Source organism: Protopterus annectens, chromosome 11.part0 (assembly GCF_019279795.1).
Source record: "Protopterus annectens isolate FY-2018-M chromosome 11.part0, PAN1.0, whole genome shotgun sequence".
NCBI classification, from domain to species: Eukaryota; Metazoa; Chordata; order Ceratodontiformes; family Protopteridae; genus Protopterus; species Protopterus annectens.
Window position 1 is genome coordinate 351,356,314 of NC_056745.1, and position 17,381 is coordinate 351,373,694.

The window sequence follows — 17,381 nt, forward strand, 5'->3', positions numbered from 1 at the left end:
CTTTTGAAGGGGTGGCAGACATTTTGGTGAGGGAACAAGCCCTTAGCACTTTGCCTGAGGACATGAGGATCAGGTTATCTGATAGACAATGTGCTACTTCATATGAGTTGGTGAAGAATGGAGACCAATACCTGGTAAGCAGGGCAGCCCTGCACAGGAAAGCGACCCCCAGTACTGCTCATGGGTCTAAAGGAACCCAGGGTGGACAGCACAGGCTGCCCCAACAGAATCTGCCAGTAGAAGGGGAAGCCACTAGCCCAGATACACATCCAGGACCTAGGGTTAAATGTTTTGAATGCAACCAGTGGGGCCATGTGGCATACAGATGTCCACAGAGGCAAGGTGGGGAACAAAAGGTGAGGGAGCCAGTAAGTGGGAAAGACAAATTGCCAGTAGTAGGTTGTCTTGAGACAACAGGGGTACCAAACTACCATCCTGCAGATGTCTTGATAGGGAAGGATTTGTATGAGGCAGTACCATGTGCTTATGCAGTTATCCGCGGTCAGACTACGAGACAAGCATGTGGGTCTGGTAGCCTGGGGGAAACCCAGACAGACTGCATACTTGCAGCCAGGACTGGTGAGGTGGTTACTTCAGGGAGGGAGCTACCCTGTAGCATTGAGACTGAAGGTGAGCCACAGCTGCTTGTGGGTACTGATGGTCCCTTGGACAGAGTGTCTGCAAAGGTAGAGGTGAGTAGGAGCACCCGGGCTGACAGTGAGGCACCACTGTCAGAGGATGCCAGACTTTCTGTGGAAGGGGAGCTGGGAAGGGTTACAAGGAGGGAGTTGAGACAGCCTCAGCTCTCAGACCCTACATTGCAAGGCCTGAGGCATGTAGCTAGGGAGGCACCTGATTCTCAAGGAAAGGGGGAATCTGTATACTGGGATAAAGGCTTACTATACAGAGAGTGGACCCCTGAGGGAGGGATAGAAGGTGAGAGAGTACAGCAGTTGGTAGTGCCTAGAGCCTACCATCTTGCGCTTCTAGCCATAGCCCATGATATTCCCTTTGCAGGTCCTATGGGCATAAAAATGTACAAAAAGGCATATCATGCAGAACTTCTATTGGCCTGGAATTTCCAGAGATGTAACAGGGCAGTGCAGGACCTTTGAGCAGTACCGAAAGGTAGGCAAGGCAGGAGACAAGGTGAGAGCCTATTTGATGTCATTCCCTGTGATTGAGGAGCCATTTCAGAGGGTAGCTATGGATATTGTGGGTCCTCTGAGTACCCCAAGTTCAACAGGGAAAAAGTATATCCAAGTGGTAGTGGATTATGATACACGATACCCTGAGGCGGTGGCTTTGTCCTCAATTGAGGCAGAGAAGGTGGCAAATGCTTTGTTAGAGATTTTCAGCAGGGTAGGTTTCCCAAAAGAAATATTGAATGACAGAGGTGCCAATTTCATGTCAGACCTGCTGGCTTTTCTGTGGAGGTCATGTGGGGTGAGGCAAGACTACCCCTTACCATCCCCAGACTAATGGTTTTGTTGAGAGGTTAACCTCTACAATCAAGTCCATGCTATGGGTATTTGCAGATCAGTTTAAGAGGGAGTGGGACAAATATATGCCCCATCTGTTTGCTTACAGAGAAGTTTCCCAGGAATCCACAGGTTTTTCACCCTTTGAGTTGCTGTATGGGCATAGGGTGAGGGGACCTCTATATTTAATTCAAGATGAGTGGGAAGGTGAGTGTGAGTCTCACAAGGAGTCTGTTGTGGCGTATGTCCTAAACCTCAGGACAAGTTTCGGGGAACTCATGGGCTTGGCCCAGGAGAACGTGGCAGAAGCCCAACAACAGAAAATAGGTGTGGTATGACAGGAATTCTCAAGCTAGATAGTATGCTGTGGGGCAGCAGGTAATAGTTCTCATTCCTGTCAGACACAACAAGATGCAAGAAGCTTGGGAGGGACCCTACAATGTGGTAAGAAAGGTAAGTGATGTTAATTACATGGTGGAACTGCTAGGCAGATGGCAGGGGCACAAATTGTACCATGTTAACATGATGAAACTTACCATGATAGGGAGGCCCTTGTGCTGCGCATTTGCAGTGGATTGCAGGAGGAGTCTGAGGGAGATCTGGGGACTGATCTCCTCAGTGAGGCTCGGGCTAATATCTCAGTGGAAGGGGTAGCAGTGTCACAGCAACTATCTCCTACCCAGGTCCTAGAAATCCGAGCAGTGTTTCAGGAATTTGGGGACATGTTAACTGGGAAACCAGGGTGCCCCCACCTGGGGCAGCACCTGGTGGATACTGGACCCTAGAGGCCCTATTAGGCAGGCCCCTTATAGAGTGCCTGAGAGAGGCAAACAGACTCTGAGGCAGGAGGTACAGGAGATGTTGGAACTAGGGATGATTCAAGAGTCCAGCAGTCCCTGAGTCTCCCCAGTGGTGCTGGTGTCAAAGAGGAATGGCAGCACCAGGTTCTGTGTGGACTACAAGAAACTATATAGTCACACAGAGTCAGATGCTTACCCCATGCTGAGGACAAACGAGGCCCTAGAGCAGCTGGGTGGGGCTAAGTATCTTACAAACATTGGTCTTACCAAGGGTTACTGGTAGGTGCCCTTGACTCCCAGTGCTAGTGAGAAGTCAGCCTTTGTGACTCCTTTCGGCTTGTATGAGTTCACAAAGATGCCCTTTGGGATGAAGATTGCCCCAGCGACTTTCCAGAAGCTGGTAGATCATATCCTAGTAGGAGCAGTAGGGTTTGCCCTTGCTTACCTAGATGATATTTCCATCTACAGCCATTCCTGGCCAGAGCACCTTTAGCATGTCAGGGAGGTGCTGGGCAGTCTACAGAGGGCAGGGTTGACCATTAAGCCAAGCAAATGTCAGGAGGGTATGGCAGAGGTCTCCTACCTAGGACATAGAGTGGGGAGTGGTAAGATAAGGCCAGAACCTGTCAAAGTGGTAGCCATTCAGGCATGGCCTGCACCTGTTACTAAAAAGCAGGTGAGGGCATTTTTAGGGACAGGAGGGTACTACAGAAAGTTTGTCCCCAGTTATAGCACCATAGTTGCTCCCCTCACAGACCTGACAAGGAAGAACAGGCCAGATAAGGTAGTGTGGAACCCAGCATGTGAAAAGGCATTCCAGAAGCTTAAAGAAGCTTTGGGAGGACCCCCCTCTGTTAGCCAGTCCAGATTACAGAAAATAATTTGTTATGCAGGTGGATGCTTCCAACCATGGGGTGGAGGCTGTATTTAGCCAGATTTTTTCAGTGGGATAAGAGCACCTAGTGGTTTATCTCAGTCATAGGCTCCAACCCAGGGAGGAATGCTGTGCAGCTGTAGAAAAGGAATGTCTAGCCATAGTGTGGGCATGGCAGAAACATCAAACTTATCTGTATGGAAGGAAATTTACTGTTATGACAGATCACAACCCCCTAACAAGGTTAAACAGAGCCATCCAGAAAAAAGCTAAGTTGCTAAGATGGAGCCTAGGGTTGCAAGCATATGATATGTCAGTGCAGCACCACAGTGGGATTAGCAATGCCAATGCAGATGGGATCTCAAGACAGGGAATGGGGTAAGTTATACTCATTAGACCTAACCTTCTCAAGCAGTATTTCTCAAGGGTCACTTAAAAAAACTAGCTTGAGTTCTCCAGGGGGAGATATGTAATGATATGGGTGAAGGATGCCAACCTAGCCAGATAGAATTTTGGAGATAATTCTGTCATCTATAAATATTAATGTAAACCACAGGCTTGTTGTCTTAAATGGTAAAATAGTTACATATGGAACTGAAAAAAAATGTAACAACAGTCCACTTGGCTGTAAGGAAGCTAAGTCAAGTATCGTATGACTGCCTTTGATCTTTATAGGTTCATAGGTAAGTACTAGGCTATCTGCCCAAGGGCATCTATAAGCCTAGCTGGAATGTGCTGGCTTTTTCCATCCCCTTAGATTAGTTCCCTGTGCCTTGGTCAGCAGAGCCATTAGTTCCCTGTGCCTCTGTCCAACAGAGCCACTGAAGTTATCCCTGGGATAAATTTTCTGTTTCCCATCCACTCGTCAAGGTTTGTCTTGAAGAGTGTTACTAAGGGGTTCTGCCTAATGTAGATTAAAATCCTGTTCCAAAGCATGGGGAGTCTCTGGACAGGAATCTATCCCTTCAGCACGTCCTATTTATCATTGTGGTGAGGTTTAGATCCCTAGAGTGTGTGGTTCTTGGGGATTTGTTTTTTTAAGTGAAGCATGTCCATCAATTCTGGGTTGGACAAGGCCTTGTATGTCAGGCAGATGCTCTGGCCAGTCTAGAAAGAATACATTCTATCTATTGTTTTAACCAAGAGTTAAATTGCTAGAGTTAAACATGCAAATGTATTTTTATTGCTCTGCTTCCTGACCAGCTGCAAGATAACACAAGGAGATGTTAAGAAGGTAAATGTAGTTTCTGTTAGCCTGGGAACCCAGGGAAGTGTGAAGAATGATGTAATGGGAATTAGGAATGCAATTTTAAAAACAGAAATAATCAGAGAGCATTAAGCATTTTTGTCTTGAGCATCTAATTCAGCAGTGCCTATGCTCTATATGTAAGTTTATCTTAGACTTTTGTTTTTCTCTTAGAAATAGCTAGAAACTAGAACAATTATACTAAGTGTTTTTCTGTGATGTCAGAAATGTACTACTGAATTATTTTAAGTATTTCTCTGTGATCTCTGAACTCTTGACTAGCACTGTGTAGAAAAAAGTATTGTCTTGTATTTTGACTATTTGTTATTAAATATTTGTAAACCCTTTCAACTGTGGCTATTTTTGTAGAGATAATTTAAGCTCTTTAGAGTACTTGCATGCCTTTGGTAAAATTGTACAAAGCCACTCTAATAGCTTTAGCCCTGGGTTATACTACCAATTGCATAATAATATTGCATAGTAATAATTGGACACCCTTTTAAGGTTCTTTCAGTAGTTGATAAATATTAGTGGGTATTGGCAGCTGGTACTACCATATAGTCTGTGAAAAGGGGAGCACAGTTGGAGAACCTGTTCCAGACTTCCTCAGGAGTATCGGTGTGGTTGTATAACCTCTTCTCAAAGTGTGTGTGTGTGTGTGTGTGTGTGTGTGTGTGTGTGTGTGTGTGTGTGTGTGTGTGTGTGTGTGTGTGTGTGTGTGTGTGTGTTTGTGTGTGTGTGTGAGCTACTTGGGCAGGGACATGAAGTACTGGTTGAACAGAGAGAGTGCTGGAGGATTTAGCTTGCCCACTAAGCTGAGATCTGGACACTATAGCTGTGCCAGTGGAGAGTCTTATTTGGGACCTGGAGAGCAAGGGAGTGACCAGCCCTGGACTGACTGCGATTTGTGTGTGCTCTTAAGGGAAATTTCACTTTATTCTGTGTATCTGTTATCCTTTCCTCCTATATGAGATGCCCCTCACTGGTGTTAGTGGTGAGGCTTTAGGCGCCTTGATTGCTGGGCCAGGGCACAGGCATCACAGCTTGCTTCATACCTCCCTGACAGTATACAGAGCATGCAGTCAAGTATTTATGCTTTTTTCCTATAACTTCCTGAATACACACTGCCACAAGACTTGTTCTTAGGTTCTCTCTTATTTGTGATATATATGCTTCCACTTGGTAGTAGGTGCAGGGGAAACAAGGTTAGCACATCAGTGCTCATCTAATAAGACTTAGCCTTACTTCTTCCTTCCTCAAGAATAAATGGCATGTGCTTATACCCTTTCTGAAAACATGGAGGCCATCCATTCATAGCTGACCTTTAATCTGTTGAAATTAAATGCCTCCACAGCTGTGGCTATGACTGCTCATGCTACCTTGACAGATCCCTAATTACACAAAGAAAATAGAATTGAGTTTGCCAAAACTGTGTATAAGCCAGGAGTGATCCTAGCATACCTAGCAACTGTCCAGATTTTTGCCACATATTTTGGTCTGTTGTTCATAAAATTTGTGGTTTTCTGGCAAATCACTGAGGATTGAAGTTACTAAAAATAACATACATTTGAATTTAAGACATCATACCCAAAAGAAAATGCATGCTGATACAAGTCCTGTTATTCTACCAACTTTCTAAGTTTATAAGAGCAATATTTAAAATCTCTCCCTATTTTTGGGCCTTTGTCCCCCAGTTATTTTAAGCTTTGTCCAGATTTCTTGCCCTAAGAGGTTGAGAGGTATAGTTGAGAGGTATGGATCCTAGACTTACAGCTGGGATTTTGAGACCAGGTGTCTACTGCTCATTAATCTTTATGCTTTTATTTGAAGATCATTTCCAGCATTAAAAACACTTAATTTCTCAGGTTGATCCTTGTCATCTCTGCTATGGTGTTCTGCTGCCTTGATTACAGTAAAACCTTTTACCTAGGACTCCCTAACTCTGAGACTGACAGATGGTGCAATACCTTGTGGTCATGTTATTTTCTGGTAGTTCAAGATGCCTACACATTATGCCTAGGTTATACTGGCTTTCTGTTTGGTTCCATATTACCTTTATAAACTTATAAAGCACTCAACAGTCCACAAGGGACTTCTTCTTCTTCTTCTTTCAGCTTTTCCCAGTTAGGAGTCACCACAGCGGATCACCTTGTCCGCTCATGATTGGCAGTGGAGTATACAGCCAAATAAAAGTGATGAAAAAAGCCCGGACCACCGAGATAATACGCTAAAACTTTTATTGTACTAAATAACTGAGCACTTTCACCAGAATCAATGTCTGGCTTCTTCAGAGTCATCTGATACAGTATCCAACAAAGTTTAAATACCATCACGTATTGTCTGCACCAATCAGCTGTAGTTGCTTACATGACATCAATCAAACAGTCTAGCAATTTAACCCATACCCTTAAAAAAAACAGTGGAAGTAAAAAATCTATACATAACATAACTTCATACACATAACAATAAAACTTTGAAATGTAAATATAATTATTTTACAAACTTGAAAAAAATACTATAAAAAGCACCAATATGAAATATAATAAATAACAACTTATATTAACTTATCCTACTATTTGTTAATTTTATTAGCCCTCATTTTTAAAATTGGCATCAGGGTAGTACTAACATTTAATCCTGGTGAATTGCATGCATTTAATCTTAGTTGCCATTGGAATTCCTTAGTTTCTACCTTAACATTAAACCCCCCCCTGTCATAATTACATATTCTATCTACAAAAAAAAAAAACTTTTTAAAATTAACACAGTCTTTGCTCTGTAAATAAAGTGCATTGTGTTTGTTTTTGTTTTTAATACATCTTAAATGCTCAGAGATTCTATCACTCAGCCTGCGAATGGTTTTGCCTACATAGGAACCATCGCAGGCTGTGCATGTTGCCATGTATACCAATTTGGTACTATTACAATTGCATCTACCTGGACAAGAAATAGAGAATTTCTAGTTTTTAACACAAAGGTAAGGACCATCATTTATAAATCGACTATATCTGCATGTCCCACACTTAGTCATTAAGGAACCATTATATTTTTCTCACCTACTTACCTAAAAATGAGGTTAATAGGGTTTACTTTAAGATTGATTTATATTTGCAAGATGCACTATATCAAGGAAAGATAGATGAGAGTGAACACAACTACTTGACAGTAAAATATCCAACATTGCCCATTATTTTTGGTATACCAAAAGTCCATAAGGACACCTGTAACTCACCATTTAGGCCAACTCTATCAGCAGGAGGTTCCAAAACAGAACCGTTAGCGGCCTACATGGACAAATGGTCAAAGGTGGTAGTTGAGGAGACTGAACACATTATAAGAGATTCTTGGCATTGTTTACAAAGATTAGGTGTAACCAAAAATGAGAACAACTGTGTTTTTTTGACAGTAGATGTCATTAACTTGTTCACAGTTATTCCCCATGACCAAGGCTTAAATATGTTCCATGAAAGTTTGTTGAATAGTAAAAAGATTAATAAAACTAAAATAAATGTATTAGTTGAGCTTATGGAACTTGTGTTGAAAAATAATTTTTTAAGTTTTGAAGGGGAGTTATACCAACAACTGACGGGGGTGGCGATGGGAGCAAGATGTGCTCCAGTGTTTTCAGATTTGGTGTTACTGTCTTCGGAGAATACATTCATATTTTCATCCAAATACAAAGAAAATATTCTTTTATATAATAGATTCTTGGATGATATACTCATTTTATGGAGAGGTGATGAAACCAAAATTCATGAGATTATTGAATATGTGAATGGTATGACCAATTTCTTTAAATTTACCTATACTTGGCATCAAAATGAGATAAATTTCCTTGATATCAACTTGAAAAAATCAATGGAGGGGTTGAGCAGCAACATCTATAGGAAAGACACCGATTCCAATTCAATACTACATTTTGATAGTTGCCATCCTTACCATCAAAGAAAAGGTATAGTTAAGGGACAGATGGTGAGGACCTCAAGACTGGTAAGTGACAATTCAGTCTTTAAGAAGGAATTATTTAAATTGATTAGCAAGTTTTTGGATAGGGGCTACCCATTGAAGTTGCTGCTTAATGTCAAAAGAGACATTTTGAGCAAAAGGGACAAAGTATATACCCCTGTACTAAGGAACACAGTTTTATTAACTCATGTTGATGGGGATAATGAGAAGCAAAGTGATGTATTTGTGTTGAGTTATAACTCACTTGCCCCTCAAATTGTTTCATGTTTAAAAAAATGGATGGAGATTTTGCTTAAACAATGCTAGTAAACAGCTTTTAGGTATGCAACCACAAATAGTGTATGGTAGGGGTAAAAATTTGAAAAATATACTTGAAAGTAGGTGAGAAAAAAATAATGTTTCCTTAATGACTAAGTGTGGGACATGCAAGTATTGTTGATTTGTAAATGATGGTCCTTACCTATGTGTTAAAGACTATAAATTCTCTATTTCTTGCCCAGGTAGATGCAATTGTAATAATACCAAATTTGCATACGTGGCAACATGCACAGCCTGCGATGGTTTCTATGTAGGCAAAACCATTCACAGGCTGCATGATAGAATGTCTGAGCATTTAAGATGTATTAAAAACAAAAATGAACACAATGCACTTTATTTACACAGCAAAGACTGTGTTAATTTTAAAAAAAGTGTTTGCTTTTTGTTGTAGATAGAATATGTAATTATGACAGAGGGAGGATTTTAATGTTCAGGTAGAAACTAAGGAATTGCAATGGCAAATAAGATTAAATGCATGCAATTCACCAGGATTAAATGATAGTACTACCTTGATGCCAATTTTAAAAATGAGGGCTAATAAAATTAATTAACAAATAGTAGGATGAGTTAATATAAGTTGTTATTTATTAAATTTCATATTGGTGCTTTTTATAGAATTTCTTCAAGTTTGTAAAATAATTATATTTACATTTCAAAGTTTTGTTGTTATGTGTATGAAGTTATAGTTTATGTTATGTATAGCTTTTTACTTCCACTGGTTTTTGTAAGGGTATGGGTTAAATTGCTAGACTGTTTGATTGATGTCATGTAAGCAACTACAGCTGATTGGTGCAGACAATATGTGATGGTATTTAAACTTTGTTGGATGCTGTATCAGATGACTCTGAAGAAGCCAGACTTTGATTCTGACAAAAGTGCTCAGTTATTTCGTACAATAAATGTTTTAGCGTATTATCTCGGTGGTCCAGGCTTTTTTCATCATTTTTATTATGACCTTTAAAAACTTGTTCTTAGTATATCTGTCCATATCAGAATTGTGCTCTTTACACTTGAAATAACTTGTGGTACCATACAGCTCTTCTTAGGTCCTACTATGAGTAGCTGGCAGTTCCACAAGTATCCTTACAAATATTTGGTGCTCACTGTTTTGGTTTGCATTCTTTGTACCCTTGGAAACTACTGCCTTAGTGGCTTCATGCATGCACCACCTTGGCGATTCTACATAGGCATCTTAAAACTTTCTCTTTGAACTTGTAGCTGATGATTCAGGATGATTCCTTTATTTGTCTTTTTGCATGTTTGTGTGTGGGTGTGTGCATTCACTTACTTCCTCTTACCTATAGCTGGTGATTTCATCTGGACTTATGGTTTATTTGATTTGTTTAATGATGTTACTTGCTTATTTGTTTTTATGTGTCTGTAGCTGCCTAGTTCTTTGGCTTAAGGCACATAAACACATTTGAAATGATAGATGGGTTTGATATGATACTGGTTTTCTACTAAGTATAAGTGTTTAATATCATATAGAGATGCAGATGCTCTGCCCTGTTGTCGATTTATTCTACAATGGTTTGTTAATGATTCTGTAGTTGTAGAAAAAAAGCATGAGACAGGAACCTAGACAAGTATCCTGAAGGCATTTAGTTTTGCTGATTATTTCAGTATCAGTCTTTGTTGACATGTATTTGGCCCGTGCAATAGACTTTATGGGGGGCATAATGCTAAATTCGTACTTTGTACCTTCCAGTAGCTTTATGATGGAACTGTTATTCCATTTATTTCAAGCACCTATTAAGAAATCAAGATGAAGAGAATAACTTTCCATACACTCAAATAATATATTCATTAGGCAGTCTGTACACGGTTCAGAATATTATATATTGTTAGGGTTCCCAAACTGAATTGTATTACACTGATAATAAGGTATTAATACTGTCTGCAGTGATCTAGGGCAATGTCATGTTATAGTTATGACCTTGTAACACTTTTGTGAATTATTCAGTGTAGCTAATTATACAAAAAGGTGTTCCTGAGCACTTCACAACTGATAGGATTGCAGAAGGTGGCAGCGATTGTAAATCCATTACATTTGATATTACAGCATTTGGTGACACATGCATATCTAATAGCATCATAAAGACAGGATTATGTTTCTGCTTCATGGTGAAGAGTTGCCTCCTTTTTACTGTCCTGTTTCATTTGACTACTCTGTGTGCTTATAGCATGCAAAAGAAATTGTGTTACATAAGTACTTGAGATATGAGTTGCAGAGACGGTGTATGAAGAACCTGACAGACAATCTTGCACTAAGTGACTTTTTCTATTCTGAGGGAGACAATGCAGTTTTCTACTACACCTGCATCCTCTAATGTACATCATAAGGCCAACCTTCACAACACAATTGTTGTTGAGGTCTCCATGAGGAAAGTGTGTTACAAGATTCAGTTAAGGGTATAAAAGTACCAGTGAGGCAAAAATATGCATTTACCATGTGCTTTTTCATGAAAATTCCATGTGAGTTAGGAATAACTGCCATCTCTTATTCATCTCTGGCAACTCCCTACTGCATAAAATAATAAATAATATAATCTCCAAAGAAAGAAGGGACTGATCCATGGATTTAATTAGTATTGTATGCTGGGAAGGATGGGATGAAAAATAAGTTATTAGGTCAGTATGAGATATTATATGAGGCGGTTAGTCAAGATAAAAATACATCCACAGTTCAGGCATTGGTGAGGATGTTAACTATACTTTAGATGCTGTTAAAGTGACCTTGTATTTAGAAGTGATGCAATATTTGCCAGACTGGGAAACAAAGCTCATAATCCAGTAAAAATGACCACATGCAGAGAAAGGGTCTACATTTTTTCATGGGGTATATAATAATAATCAGAAACCAAAAAGGAAAGCCAGCCTTTACCATCAGCAAACAAAGACAGACACACACACACACACACACACACACACACACACACACACACACACACACACACACACACACACACACACACACACACACACACACACACACACACACACACACACACACACACACACACACACACACACCTGTCTTATATGCTTCTTTTAGGCTTTTAGTTCAGATGTTAAATTATCAGCGAATCATTTACATCTATGATGGAGTATCAGTGAACCAGACAAAATGACAAGGTCTGTGTTTGTTTTGTGTTTCTTTTTTTAATCAGGGACACGATGAAGGCCTTTGTACTTCTAATACTGGGAATGCTTCTTCCTGAATCAATCTTTGCTCGTCCTTCTATTCAAATCTATGACCTTGATGAACATTTTCACTCTGGATCTGGTATCATACTAGAGAAACATGAGGTAAGACTACTTTAGTTTTATTAATTATGAGAAAATGTCAGCAGAACAGCACTTGCCAATTTAAATTGCATTAAAAATGTTCAGCATGTAGCCTGGTCCCCACATCACAGATGGATGGAGCCCTGACTGCAGCCCAGATGACATGCGTTTGACTATTGGCACAAATGCTGGAGTAATCGGGTCTGGTGGATGAGAGCGAGCATCTGGTATCAATTAGCTCATCCTGGTGGATGAATGTGGCTCTGCCTTGCCAGTAGGCTGACACCTAGAGGGAGTGCTTGATGTTGCATCCATGGGATACAAGTCAGCCAAGCACATACTGCTTTTCACTCAGTTTAATTTCTCTAAGTGAATCGATTCCATTCCTAAGTGAAAGTGCGGTTAAAGTTCATGAAATTGAGGTGTGATCTATGACAGGAAAGTCATTTCTGGATGCATGCATGCTTCTCAAAACAAGTTGCAGCTGTAGAGCTCAAGGGAGTTGCTGCTGGAATTAGGGCTCTGGGCCTTGGGACTAAAGTCCACAGGATCAGAGAGACTAACTCTCTGCATACCGTCTGACCAGACCACTCAAATATATCCGTTTCAGAGGAATGTACCTATTTTCAGGTTTAATTTACCCTTTTGCATAATGCACCTAGTTTTGGAGATATTTATCTATATTTAAGCTTAATTTATCCTTTCATATGATTTTTCTCAGTCGCAACAGCCATCATATATGATGTTAAAGCTGTTTAGTGCAAAGAAAGCCAGAGTGCATGACTAGTGGTAGTACCAGTCATTCAAAGAAAGAGGAACTACATTTCACATCTCACTCTTTTTCAGAAAAAAAAATGAATTACTTTACTTCTCAGCCTACACACATTTAAAATAGGAGCAAAGGTCCTTGAAAAACAGAAACATTTAGCTAAAAATCTGGACCTCTAATTAGCATAATGTTTGAATACCAAATAGCACGTAACTCCTCCCGCATCCAGTAGGAATGTGGGATACTACTCAGAAAGAGATGTTTAAAAAACAGGGGCTAACAAAAATAATGGAAAAATGTAAGCATATTATCAAAGGAACAGTGTACAATCTGTAGACAGAAAATTTTCCACACCGGGTCTTCTTTATTTTGCTGAAAAAGAGAGATGTAAGATGCATGTCCTCTTTAAATGATTATTCTTATTTTTAATAATAAAATAAAATATTTTTAATATTCTTTAAATTATTGTTGCCACTAGTATGTTGGTTATGTAGTGTGGTTATCTGTTCACTAGACAGCTTAAACAAATCACGTGATGAAGAGGAATTCAGAAAATTGTGTCAAAGGGCAAATCAAGCCTGAAAATAAGGACTTGCATCCAAAAATAGGGACATCCTAAATCAGGCCTGAAAATAGGAATGCTTCTCCAAAACAGGGACAGTTGAAAGGTCTGTTTCCGAGGCAGATTTCTGGAGTACCTTTAATTAAAATCTTCAGATTTTTCAGTCTATTGTTCATAATATGCTTATATTTTTATCACTCATAGTTTTTCAGACTTCAGTTTCTGAGCAATACCCCATAATCTTACTTGAAGTAGAAAGAGTTATGTGCTATTTAGTATTCAGATCTTATGCTAATTAATTGACAAGATATTTGGCTTGATATACCTACTTTTCGATAACCTTTGTTCCTGTTTTCATTGCTGCAGGTTGAGAGACGTGCTTGTCTTTTTCTTCTCCAGAGGATGAATGGCTAATAATAGTGTCTGGGCAGGGAACAAATGAGACATGAGGTCCTGACTGGAGATGTCAGGCACTTGCCTTGAGCAAGAAATTAATGTGTCAGTGAGACACAGGAAGTTGAGTTATTGGACAAAATATACATTTCAACAGTTAAAATAATATATGTACATTTCTTCTTTTATCCAGCAGGGAACACTGTTGATGAATTTTTAACACAAGCAGCTTTACAAATGCATTTTCAGCACACACATCTGTACAAATCAGCTTGAATTCAAATAACATATAATTCTTTACAAAACTCCAGATAGCTGCGCTGCCATATGTTGCACATCTACTGCCCTACTTGTCCTGGCATAGCTGGCAATACCTCACACCATCATACTTTCCATACTGGCTCAGTTACATATTCTAAATGGGACACCGGGGACACTAGAAGAAATCAAAGGTACTAGCACAAGCTGAGGGACTTGAGCTGAAGTTCTCAACTCTGCATGAACTTAATAATGAGTGTTAAGTCCCTCACCCTAACCCTGACCCTACTCTTAACCCTACCCTGCACCTTACATTACAAAAAAAACATTTTCTTGACAAAACTGCAAATACACATGCACACTGCCACCACTAATGCCAAAACTTTCTGTATATTTGAAGGTCATTGCATCAAAACCAAATCCCACTTAATATAACTGCAACTATTAAATATTCCTCCTTTTGATGTGTGAAGTGATCAACAAAGAGTGCTTTCAATCCCTTACAACTCAGCAGTCTGGTGATTAAATGACTGTTCCACAGAATGATGTGCAACCATGTGTGTGTGTTTATATATGTATATATATATATATATATATATATATATATATATATATATATATATATATATATATATATATATATATATATATATATATATATATATATATATATATATATATATATATATATATGTCTACTTTGGTCAAAAACACATTTGGTCGAAACTGACTTCACTAAGCACACTTGACTGAAAGCTCACTTCACTGAAAACTCATTTTGTCGAAACTCATTTTGTCAAAAGTTATATATGGCCTTTTCCCCACTGTACTGTGATCCTGGAGTTAGAATATAAAGTAAGAGGGGATGTGGGGGGCACAGCCCCCCAGATTGGGGTGTGTGGGGGGCATAGCCCCCACATACTTTGAGTTTTTATTGTCTTATGGAATGAGTTGTTCATTGCACTTGTCAATATACATGTCTATGGTTTAAAACATTTAAAAATAGGTGGGGGGCTAGAGCCCCCACACCCCCGATGTGGGGGGGTTGTGCCCCCACACCCCTCCTTACTTTATATTCTAACTCCAGGATTGTACTACAGTGGTGAAAAGGCCATATATAACTTGTGATGAAATGAGTTTCGACCAAATGAGTTTTCAGTGAAGTGAGCTTTCAGTCAAGTGTGCTTAGTCAAGTAGACTCATATATATGTATATATATATATATATATATATATATATATATATATATATATATATATATATATGTGTGTGTGTGTGTGTGTGTGTGTGTGTGTATATATATATATATATATATATATATATATATATATATATATATATATATATATATATATATATATATATATATATATATATACATATCGTCAGATACGTAAAAAAATAAACTTTAACCGAGTCACATTCATCTCATCCCTCAAAGAATGTAACTGGCATCCTCTAAAGTACCTCAGTCTTGATGACACCGTTGCATTTTTTAATACTACCTTCCTGAGCATCCTTAATTATCACAGGGACATCCTACAATAGTCACCACTGTCTCTCACTTGCTGAACTGGGCTGGCTTGAACTCCCTCACCTCCTTCAATGGTATCAACTCTCACTCGCCCACAAAATAGTAAACCATCCACTAAATGTCCCATCTCTCCAGAATCTACTCCAACCCTATCGCACCACCAGACCACTAAGATCCAGCAACAAAAATCACTCGCAGATCACTAAAGCCAATAACTCTGCTGGTGAAGCACTATTCTCTTGCACCATAGCCAAATTATGGAACTCCCTCCCACCCACAATTACCTCCGTACCATCATGCACCCACTTCAAAACTTTACTAATAGCGCACCTAAAAACATGCTGGCTATGCCCTTGCAACTCCCACTCTAATATCACCCACCCCATCCAACCACTACCTTTCTTTCCACTCCACTAACTACCTTGATTATAGCAAGCTCAGTTGCTCATAAACCTAGTACTTATACAGCAGGAGCTTCTTATTTTAACATTTGTTAATGTCTGTTATGTACTTCACAGATAAAGATTCTAGTTGTCTATGGATGTACTATGTTCTTCATCTGTAAATATGTTGTAAGTAATTGCTATGTAAATTGTTAATCGCTATGTAATCCAGTGTAACTACTGTCTGTTTATTTTAATTGTGGAGCTTTTCTCCGTGGGCATCCAGTGAAAATGGACCTACGTGTCCAGTCGGACACTCCCGGTCAACAAATATAAATAAATAAATAAATAAATAAATAAATAAATAAATAAATAAATATACATACACACACATATATAAATTATATATATATATATATATATATATATATATATATATATATATATACACACACACACACACACACACACACAGAGGACGAGAGGAATATGCACATCATCCAGTACACATAAGGTAGAATTCCAAAATAGGTTATTGACTGACCTATACATTAAATTCATAGGTTCATGGGCTCATAGGAGATTTCTATGTTAATGGCTTAAAAGCCCTTACAAGCCTAGCTATTATTACCCAAATTTTACCCAATTTGTGATCCCTAAGGGTTAGAAGACAGCTTAGATTTGTGCCTATGACTTTGAGTATTTTACATACTGCCCGTGTCTATAAGTGACATGGGTACCAGCCTAGGAGTGAATTTATGATTCCTCATACATTGATCCAAACTGAGTTTTCAAGAGGGTCAGGGTAGGGCTCTGCTTTACATGAACAGGAAGCCTGTTCCAGAGAAGGGGTAATTTCTGAGACACATATATGTCTCTCCAGCTTGTTTTCTTCATGTCAAAGAGAAGATTTAGATCTCTAGATGGGTGGTCCTCATGCAGTTTGTCTAGCAAATGTGTAACAGTTCCATCATGGTTGGATTTGTGAGTGCCTTGTAGGTTACGTATAGATCACCCCTTAATAATCGGTAGGAGAGAGAGAGACAGAGAGTAAAGGGATAGGGCTTTTATCTATTCGCATAGGACATGTTGTTTACACCATGCAGTTTTTGTAAAGAACATGCTCATTGTGTAAAATTTGTAACTTGTCTTTCATGTAAGATTTGTAACTTTTATAATTGGTGACTTTTAATATTGTAACTTTTTAATTTTCATTTACTGGAGCTTTTCTCCCTGGGTAAAGAACCTGCTCATTGTGAAAAATTTGTAACTTGTCTTTCATGTAAAATTTGTAACTTTTTTAATTGGTGACTTTTAATATTGTAACTCCCCAGGTCTCCACTGAAAAGGGGCTTCTACCTAGTCAAAATAACCCAGTCAAAAAATGTCAAAATAAAATAAAATAAAAATAAAATAAATAAATAAATAAATAAATGAACCCCTGAGACCTCTCCATCTGTTGCAAGTGCCTGGACAAGTACATGGCAATTGTGCTCGATTATTGGTCTG

At 39.0% G+C, this 17,381-nt stretch overlaps 1 protein-coding gene across 2 annotated transcripts in view; it reads left to right on the forward strand.

Annotated features, from left to right (window-relative positions):
- The window catches only part of EPYC (epiphycan), a 316,403-nt gene that overhangs the window by 52,964 nt on the left and 246,058 nt on the right, over positions 1-17,381 (forward strand). For both annotated transcript variants that reach the window (XM_044087857.1, XM_044087858.1), the window contains one exon: positions 11,856-11,994. In XM_044087857.1, coding sequence (XP_043943792.1) covers positions 11,856-11,994 — 139 coding nt within the window. The remainder of the gene's footprint in view (positions 1-11,855; positions 11,995-17,381) is intronic.